General features: G+C 37.9%; 1 protein-coding gene across 1 annotated transcript in view; it reads right to left on the reverse strand.

Moving 5' to 3' along the window:
• Positions 1-687: 687 nt before the first annotated feature.
• LOC106871108 (uncharacterized) overlaps positions 688-10,311 on the reverse strand; it is a 16,384-nt gene continuing 6,760 nt past the window's right edge. The window contains exons 5-7 of the mRNA XM_014917411.2: positions 8,452-8,581; positions 4,622-4,770; positions 688-876 (exon numbers count right to left, since the gene is read on the reverse strand). Of these exons, the coding sequence (XP_014772897.2) occupies positions 794-876; positions 4,622-4,770; positions 8,452-8,581 (362 nt within the window). The 3' untranslated portion in view covers positions 688-793. The remainder of the gene's footprint in view (positions 877-4,621; positions 4,771-8,451; positions 8,582-10,311) is intronic.

Raw genomic sequence — 10,311 nt, forward strand, 5'->3', positions numbered from 1 at the left:
ACTCAAGTCACAACACAAACTCTCAGCTTCAGCTTTAATAAACATCTACAAATACATACATACGTATGTATGTATGTATGTATGTATGTATGTATGTATGTACATATGTATTTATGTCTGTGTTTATGTGTTGAAGGAGTTTACCAATGACAGTTGAACTGACCTTTTTGTTTATGCATAACTGAATCTTCAGTTAGATATCTTTTTTATCCATTATATAAATGTTCTTTATTGTTATATCTTTGTGAATTACTTATATCATAATGATATTATTACTGAGTCGATCAAAAAATTATGGGGGCATCAACAAACCAACACCGGTTATCAAGTGGTGGGTGTGGGGACAAATACAGATGCAAAGACACACACACATACAATGGGCTTCTTTCAGTTTCCATCTACCAAATCCACTCACAAGGCCTGAGGCTATAGCAGAAGACACTTGCCCAGGGTGCCATGCAGTGGGGTTGAACCCGGAATGATGCAGCTGGGAAGCAACTTCTTATCACATAACCACACCTTAAGAAAATTAATTAGTAAAACCAGTTATTATTAGTAAATCTACTCGTTAGCTGTTGTAAAGTAGAGGTAAATAAACATATTTGATAGCCATGTGAAAAATCATTATCTTTTATGAATTTTCCCACAGTTTAAGTTGTTTAATTAATAACAACAACAAAGAAGTAATTATTTTTTAAATATTTTTAATATCTTTTGAGAGAAAAGACTTTTTTCTCGAAATAATTTGGAAATTATTTCTAACTGAAATTAGTCATACATTTCCTGAAACATTCTAATGCAAAAACGAAGATAAGAGTGTTGCATTCATGTATTCCATCTTTATGTAGGTGTTATTGTTTGGAACGTATGCCACATCTAGAAACAAAGAAACACAATAAAAAGAAAGTGAAAATGTTTATATGTTGAAATTAAACTTTTTTTAAAAAAAATTTATTAATAATTAAATTCTTGTGTTAAAATCCATGAACAAGGCTGGAAAGTTAAATTAGCAAACAAGATTTAAAGTTTAACAACCAAAAATGTTACAATCGATTTATATGACTATTTGTCTATAGCAGGTATCCTTGCTGGAGAAGTAAAGAAGAACTTGTGAGCAATGTGTTGCTGTGGACACCAAATCATGGTACTACAACGGCTGGAAGACCATGGAAGATGTATATATACAACAGCTTGCAGAAGATGTCGGATGCCAAGTTGGAGACCTAAAAACACTAATGGAAGATTGGGAGGGGTGGAGAGGGGTAGTCAGGCTAGCCCAGGCAGTCTGTCTGGCTGGATGACAGCATGATAAAAAAAAGAAAAAGTTACCCTTCACCTATCCTAAGGTTATCACCTGATCTTTGAGTGCCTTTAACAAAAACCAATCTGATGTGAGATTTTAGGCTAGGTTTTTGAATTCTTTATATTTTGGTCCATGAGAATCAGGGGCTTTGAAAAAGGTTGTGTACACTGTCCTTTCCTCTTTGACTAAGCCATTTAAAAACTGAGTGACTTTGTGAAATCTATTCTTGGGTGATGTGATTTTTATCATCCAGGATTATTTAAAATATTCTGTTTTATACAAACATAAAAAAACCAAAATAACTAAAGAAAAGGACTATTCCTCTGTCTTCATAAAGTTCTTTCTACTATAAGCACAAGGCCTGAAATTTTGGAGAAGAGGGGCAGTCAATAATATCAACCCCACCACTCAACTGGTACCTTGAAAGGATGGAAGGCAAAGTTGACTTTGGCAGGATTTGAACTCAGAATGTAAAAAGCTGGAAGAAAAACTGCCGAGCATTTTGTTTGGGGTGATAGCAGTTCTGCCAGCTCACCACCCTCCCCTGACTTTGTAAGGATAATTTTAAAGGGATTATATTTATTTATTTATTGTCCACAAGGGGCTGAACATAGAGGGGACAAACAAGGACAGACAAGGGGATTAAGTCGATTACATTGACCCCAGTGCGTAACTGGTACTTATTTAATCGACCCCGAAAGGATGAAAGGCAAAGTCGACCTCGATTGGCTTCATCTACTCCTTTGCTCATGGCTTTAGAGTTTTGGTGTATTAACGACATTGTTTGTGGCTACATTGAAGAGAATAAGAATTGGCTAAATTTCTTATAATATGTCTTTTTGTTAAAGGCGGCAAGCTGACAGAATTGTTAGCACGCCGGGCAAAATGCTTAGTGGTATTTCGTCTGTCTTTACGTTCTGAGTTCAAATTCTGCTCAGGTTGACTTTGCCTTTCATAATTTCGGGGTCAATAAATTAAGTACCAGTTGCATACTAGGGTCGATCTAATCAATTGCCCCCCCATCCCCAAAAACGCCTAGAATAGAAAAGAATGTCTTTTTGTTTGACAACCTCTAAGAACAATATTTGAAGACTATTTTAAATATTTTATTATCTATTCTGTGTGAAAGGAAGAAGCACAAAGGCAATATTAAATGAAATTTCATGATCGCATTCCCTCTTGATGCAGACTATATCTTGTATACAAATAGATGTTATGACTGCCATATTGGGTGAGTTAGAGCTTTAAGTAGATTATCATTCTCCAACCAACTTCCAGTACAGTGGTTAGTTTACCATTGTACATTGTAGGGTTACTAGTTATGATATGTGGAGGCACATAGCCAAGTGGCTAGAGCAACAGACTCACAGTCAAGGGATCGCAGGTTCGAATCTCAGACCGGGCGATGTGTGTGTTTATGAGCGAAACACCCAAGCACCATGCAGCTCCAGCAGAAGGTAATGGTGAACCTCTGCTGACTCTTTTGCCACAACTTTCTCCCACTCTTTCCCCCCGCATCTAGCAGCTCACCTGCGACGGACCAGCGTCCCATCCAGGTGGGGAGCCTATATGCAAACAAAACTGGGAGACTGCCCCTTATGACTTAAGCATGACTCGAGAAGGAACAAGCAACAGCAACAGTTGTGATATGCAGAACATATGCAGAGGAACATTAAGATAAACACAGGTATGAATTATTTGTCCCTCTTTGTAGGTGTCATGCACAAGGTACTGGTGAGGGCCCACGGGAAAAAGCAGCCATGCTAGTGTCACATGAAAAGTGCTTTTTACACTGTGTAAAGGGGTTGGCATTAAGAAGGGCATCCAGCTGTAGGAGCCAGGCCAAAAGAGACAAGGGAACCTGGTGCAGCTACTGGCCTTAGCAGTTCCTGTCAAGCTGTCCGACACATGCCAGCATGGAAATGGATGTTGAATGATGATGATGATGGTGATGATGATGATGACAATGATGATGATGACAATGATGGTGTTCCCCTAATGATCCATTGTGGTTAGGTTTCCTAAAACATTTGGAATGTCCAATGATGTGTTCCGATTAACTGCAATGGTGAAATATACACAGAGACAAATAATTCATACGTTTCTATCTTAATTTACCCTGTAAACTGTAATAAAGATAAAATGATATTGAATGAGATATTTAAGCAGGCATGATTGTTGGAGTTAAGAAGTTTCTTTCACAACTCTGAGGTTTTAGGTTCAGTCCCACTAAATGGCATCTTTGGAGGATACCTTCTGCTATAAACCTTAAGCTGCTTTGTGTTTACAATTTAGAAGACAGAAAGTGTATGGGAGAAAAACCAGAGTGATTGTTCCTGTTTTGAGGTTGTAGATTTAATTGGTGGCCTGGTTTAACAGCAGCGCCACCTGGGCCTTAGATGAATTTAATGATGTTCACTCTGTTGTAAGTATGTAGATCAGGTCACCAGTTTAAGAGTAACTCCTTTCCTTCATTCTACCAGACTTGAAGGCCATGTCTAGGGCACTAACTTTCCACTTCTGACTAACCACACAAAAAAAAAAAGAAAGTGTATTGTAGAGAGTTGTCATCATCAATGTTTTAATGTCCACTTTTCCATTCTTGTATGGGTCAGCTGGAATTCAGTGAAGCACATTCTCTATAGCTGGATGCCTTTCCTGTCACCAAACCATACCTGTTTCACCATGACCAGACAATCGTCTCGTGGAAGATTCCAAACGAATGACACCGCCTGCATGACAGTGACACTTCTTTACAACTATCTTGTCTTGATGTTGAGATAAGGATGCATGCACATACACATTCTTTCTCCTTTTCTTGTTAGAAAGAGAGAAAGAATGTGTATTTTCTCTACAGCAAGACTCCTATATCTGTCTCCTCTATCCCTGGTACAAAGCCGCTTCCCTCAATACTTCCCCACGCCTCTGCTAAGGGGTCTTGTATTGCAAGTTACTGATGCCTTCATTAGTAATGATGCCTTGAATAAAAGCACTCAGAACGTTCAGTGTAGTGGTTGGTATTAAAAAGAGTATCCAGTCATAGAAACCATGGCAAAACAGATATTGGGGCTGAACATCTAATCCATATCAGCATGGAAAATGGATGTTCAATGGTGATGATGATGATGATGATATATACATATACTTCTTTCAGATTCCATTTACCAAATCCACTCACAAGGCTTTTGCTGACCCAGGGCTACAGTAGAAGACACCTGTCCAAAGTGCCGTATCATGGGACTGAACCTGAAACAACATGGTTGCAAAAGTAAACTTCTTTACCACACAGCCATGGTGAGAATAAATATAAAACTTTACCTAAATCTTTCTCTCCAGATAATGTATATAGCAGCCAATATCTCGATGACAAATGTGAGCCATATATTTCCGTAGTGTTACACAGTGTCTGTACATATTCACCTACCTTTCTTTCGTTTATGCGAGAATTTCTTTGAAAAGTAGTATAACTAGAAAGAAAATCAAATACGTTTGTTAATACAACAGAATTATGAAACTTGGCCTTAGCACAGAATGCCAATAATGATAAATTGATTGAGAATTTAGATGTTATAAGGTTAAAGATAGAGCTAGTTTACTAATTAGAGGAAAGCAAAGGAATTTTATTGTGAGAATCTTTTAACTAATCTGTTGAACCTATTTTGGTACATAAAGTTTGTTTCTCAATTTCTTCTTTACTTGTTCTCTCTCAACTCAATACTTCTAAGTAGCAAATAACTTTGTAAATAACGTGGCCTTTATCTGTATGTATGTGTTTCTCTTTTCACCGTTCTATATAAGAGATGGAGCAGGTATATTTTTATATCATCAAAGACAATATCGGTATATCATTGGTTATGGTATACAACTGGTCAGAATGTTGCCATTGGTCTTGCACTGAATATTGTTTAATAGCAATATTCAACTTGAAACTAACAGTAACAATCTGATTAGTTATATGCCATAACCAGTAAACTGGTATTTCAAATGGAGATGGTATGAAAACATCTGCAATTAAAGATGTGTTAAAGAATTTTCTGTGTCTTCTCCTTTACATTGGATTTTATATATATATATATATATATTATCGGTCACACATGTGTAGTGTATGTGCAACTGATAATGTTTACATTACTACTAGAACTGCTTTTAATTTGTCATTCTTTCCCATGTGCTATGCTGCAGCACATCAGCAAATAGACTTCACTCTATTTGCCTATCAGTCTCAGACCAACAATTCATTTTGTTTCAAGGTGATCTGATAACACGGTATTGAGGAGACACAATAAAGGCAAAATATTGACATCTACCACTCATGGATATTTTAGGGCAAATTGTCTTGCCTGGTCCGGGACATTCAGTGTCCTTTAACACTCACCATCATGTAGGGAGCTTTCCCTGGATGCAGCAAACAGAAGTATAACAAAAAACACATACTCTACTTTCAACTGAAAATAATTTGAAATTCAAAAGTAGGATGTGATTTTTTTTCACGTAAATCTTCTATAAAAGTTAATCTGGAGTATCAATCCTGCTGTAACATCTCATAATACATAGGGTTAAAAAGACGCTTGGACAAAAATGATGGAAAGCTACATGTGAGATTCAAATCATACAGCTACATTCGTGATATCATGTTAATGAAATAGTTTTCTAAATTTGATGACGGGCCTTGCCTAAATCCTCACATCTTTCCACTTCCTCACAGCAAAGAAATATCTAAGAAGGCTTGTCAGTCTGTCTCATGGTCCCAACAGACAAAATGGAAAGATGTTGCTCTGGAGGTTTGGAAAGATGTTGCTCTGGAGGTTTGGAAAGATGTGTTGGAACAGCCACTCTGATTCAAAGGGCTTGCACTTGTAGATAACCATCTCTGCCCCAATATATCGTTTATGAAAGATCTACATATTTCTAAATGCTTCTAAAGTGCCCTGAGAGAAATGTTAGACATAAGAAGCATTGGATGTGGCGTGCAAGAGGGACGTTTGTGTTGGTATGGTCACATACTGTGGATGGATGAGGAGAGCTGTGTGAAGAAGTGCCACTGCCAAAAAGTGGAAGGAATCCGGGGTAGAGGGAAATCCAGGAAGAGATGGGATGAGGTGGAGAAGCATGACCTTCGAACGTTGGGCCTCACAGAGGCAATGACAAAAGACCAAGACCTCTGGAGATCTGCTGTGACTGCGAAGACTCAGCAAATAAAGTGAGTTCACAGTTGTAACCCACACCAGTGTCGCATAACCAGCCCACTCAAAAGTACCTTGGATCATAGGGCAACATGCTGTGCTTGAGGAGACCTATTGAGTCAAGTACATCAACATCAGCAATATCAAAATCAAATCAAATGGAAATTGTAGTTGTGAGCCCCGTGCCAGTAGCACGTAAAAAGCACCATCTGAACGTGGCCAATGCCAGTGCTGCCTTGACTGGCTTCCGTGCTGGTGGCATGTAAAAAGCACGCACTACACTCTCAGAGTGGTTGATGTTAGGAAGGGCATCCAGCGGCGATCTTTCGATACTAGTACGCAGCAACATCTGGTCGTTGCGCACACGCATACTGATTACATGATCGTATAGTGTGTTTATGTGTTTAAAATTTCAGTTCGGATGGCACCTTACTCACTTGCACCTTGGCCACACGTTTGCTGCAGTACGAAGGCAAGAGCACCCATTCCTCTGTCCTTATTGCCTCTGTGGAGTGCTTTATTGCTTCCTCCTCCGTTGTGAAGTGCACCTCCACAGTGGTGTATCTCCTCCCTATACTGATTACATGATCGTATAGTGTGTTTATGTGTTTAAAGTTTGAGAACTGTATGCATCTGAGGGGGAGACCGGATGTTCTTGCATACTAGTATCGAAAGATCGCCCATCCAGCTGTAGAAACACTGCCAGATCAGATTGGGGCAGGTGCAGCCTCCTGGCTTCCCAAACCCCAGTCGAACCGTCCAACCCATGCCAGCATGGAAAGCGGACGTTAAACGATGATGATGATGATGATGATGATGATGATGTTATTAATGAATATCAATAACTAGAAGTAACTGTCATATGACAGGTAAAAGTTTGGAAGACAGATGTCGAATGATGATGATGATGTAAATGTTGGTTGGTTGGCTGATTTTTCCAGTCATGCTTTACATTAGAGAGAGAGAGAGAGAGAGAGAGAGAGAGAGAGAGACAGACAGACAGACTTAACTTCTGCACATACAAGGCCTGGTGACAAGCAAAGAGTAAAAGAACGCTACACACATACAGGGAGAAAGAATCAGAGAGGAGGAGGAGGAGGAGGAGGAGGAGGAGGAGATGACAGAATAGTTATAAGACAAGTTATACAAACAAGAAATTTATTTTATTTAATTTTATTTCAAGGTGATCAATATTTTTCTTTTTGGAAATTAGTCTTCATTTCATCATTTTGTTGAAGCACCAAGAAATTTTATAAAAAGTTAAAATCATAATTATTATATGTCTGCCATAATTCTTGATACTAGCCAGGGTGGCAAAAGTATATTTTGAATGTTACTTGTCATATAACATGTATCTCTAATTATATACATTAATTAGTTATTCTCATTATGCATATTCATTAAAAATATAACCCTGTATCTTACTTTTAATTGTTTCAGTTATTAAACTGTGGCTATGCTAGGGCACCACCCTGAAGAATTTTAGTCGAGTGAATTGGCCCTTGTATTATTTTTCTTAACCCTGGTACTTATTTTAATGGGATACCTTTTGCTGAACTACTAAGTTACAGGGATGTAAATACATCAACACCAGTTGTCAAGCAGTGGTGGGGGACAAAACACAGATGACAACACACACACACACACATATATGATGAGCTTCTTTCACTTTCTGTCTGCCAAATCCACTCATAAGGCTTTGATCAGCCTGAGGCTATAGTGGAAGACACTTGCCCAAGGTGCCACACAGTGGGACTGAACCCAGAACCATGTGGTTGGGAAGCAATCTTCTTACCACACAGCCATTTAGAATGTAACTGTAGAAGCAGTGATAAATAAATAAATTCTTTATAAATGATATATCTTGAATGTAGCTGCATGGCTTATATCCCCACAAGTGGCTTTCTGCCTATTTTTAAATGCAAAATGCAAACAATATCAAAAGAATTAAAGAAAACCACATACTTGAAACATGCATTTCTGTCAGCCAAAATATTGAGAATATTCTTCAACGGTTGTTTGGATAATTTCAAATCATTCTGAATTATGGTATTATTTGGATGTTTAAGTTCTACTCTGACAGAAATTGTAGCATCTGAAGTAGAGATAAACAAATAAATAAAGGTAAATAAAACAAAAAATATATATATAAAGAAAACAATCTCATGCAACAACTTCCTTTCCCATCCCCACCCATCTGCATGTCTAAGCCATCCATGTTATCTTTTTAGGTCTACTCCAGTGGGTGTCCATGTAAGATTTTGTTAAAATTTATGTGCGATAACCTGGTCATCGTTGTATTTCAAGATGGTCATTTTTTGTTTTGTTTTTTCCTGCCAAATAAACACACACACTATATATTCGTTCTTCACTCATTTATTACTGTTCTTATTCTAACTAATGTCCATTGTCCAGAAATCTTTCATCACACACCTGTGACTTCTTCAGCAACACTTTCCATTCTTTTCATTCTTCTGTGTGTTCTTTTATGATATGTATCCTTGTATGCGTATGCATCTGTATTTGTGTGTACATGTGTGTGTGTGTGTGTGTGTGTGTGTGTGTCATTGTTCTTAGTAGTACTACAAACCTCCTCTCAACCCCATTCCTCCCCCATTGCTGCTGCTGCTGCCTTTGCCCCCGAATTTTGGTACTGTTCCTGTGTCTCTCTGTTTCTGTGTTCGCCCATGCTGTTGCCATTGTGGTAGTTGTTGCTGTTTTTACCATTGTTGCTATTGTTGCTGTTGATCACATTGTTGATATTGCTGTGGCCATTTGTGAAGTTACAGTATCTGTGTTTGTGCGTGTATATGTGTGAGTAAACTGGTTATCCCTTTATCGTTAACATTACTCTGTCAAATGTAATGTGTATTTATTTCTATCATTTTGAATTAATCATCTAATATCATGTAGTTTCAAGATTTCAATGACATGATTGTATATCTTTCGAATGACATTGTAGGGTAGGTGTGAGAAGCTGGATCTGGCTGGTTTGAACATAAAACATGTAGAATATTTTGGCCAGATATGATTGGAGTAAATACTAAAGGGTTATACTTCTACAATACACAAAATATTTTAACAATTTTTGGTATAAATCCTAATGATATTTAATCATAAAAATATACTAGAAGCTTTTAGATGCCCCTGAATGAAATAGCAACCAAACGGTCAATAAACAACTAATAGTTGAGAACCATTTGTTTAGTCAGTCCCTGAATAGAAAGAATTTATACATACTCATATGTGTATAGTTATGAAACAAATGCCTTAACGGTACAGCTGTACTGACACCTATATGTATAGTGAAATCGTAGTTGTGGTCGATGCCAGTGCCACCTGACTGGCACCCATGTTAGTGGCGCGTAAAAAGTACCATTTGAGTGTGGCTGATGCCAGTCCTACCTGCCTAGCTCTCGTGCCGGTGGCATTTAAAAATCACCATTTGAGTGTGGCTGATGCCAGTACCATCTGAGTGGTACCCGTGTTGGTGGCATGTAAAAAGCACGCACTACACTCTTGAAGTGGTTATTGTGAGGAAGGGCATCCAACTGTAAAAACCTTGCCAAATCAGACTGGAGCCTGGTGCAGCTTCCCGGCTTGTCAGTCCTCAGTCAAACCATCCAGCATGGAAAGTGGACATTAAATGATGACAACAATGATGATGAAATATATATATATATATATATATGTATATATATATATATATACACCACTATAATGTTAGAGAACTAAGGATTTGAGCTACACTTTTACTCCTCATGGAAACAACATAAATCTAATAAAGAAGTTAAAAATATTATGAGCATGTGAGTAAAAATTAAT

This window comes from Octopus bimaculoides, chromosome 1 (assembly GCF_001194135.2).
Source record: "Octopus bimaculoides isolate UCB-OBI-ISO-001 chromosome 1, ASM119413v2, whole genome shotgun sequence".
NCBI classification, from domain to species: Eukaryota; Metazoa; Mollusca; class Cephalopoda; order Octopoda; family Octopodidae; genus Octopus; species Octopus bimaculoides.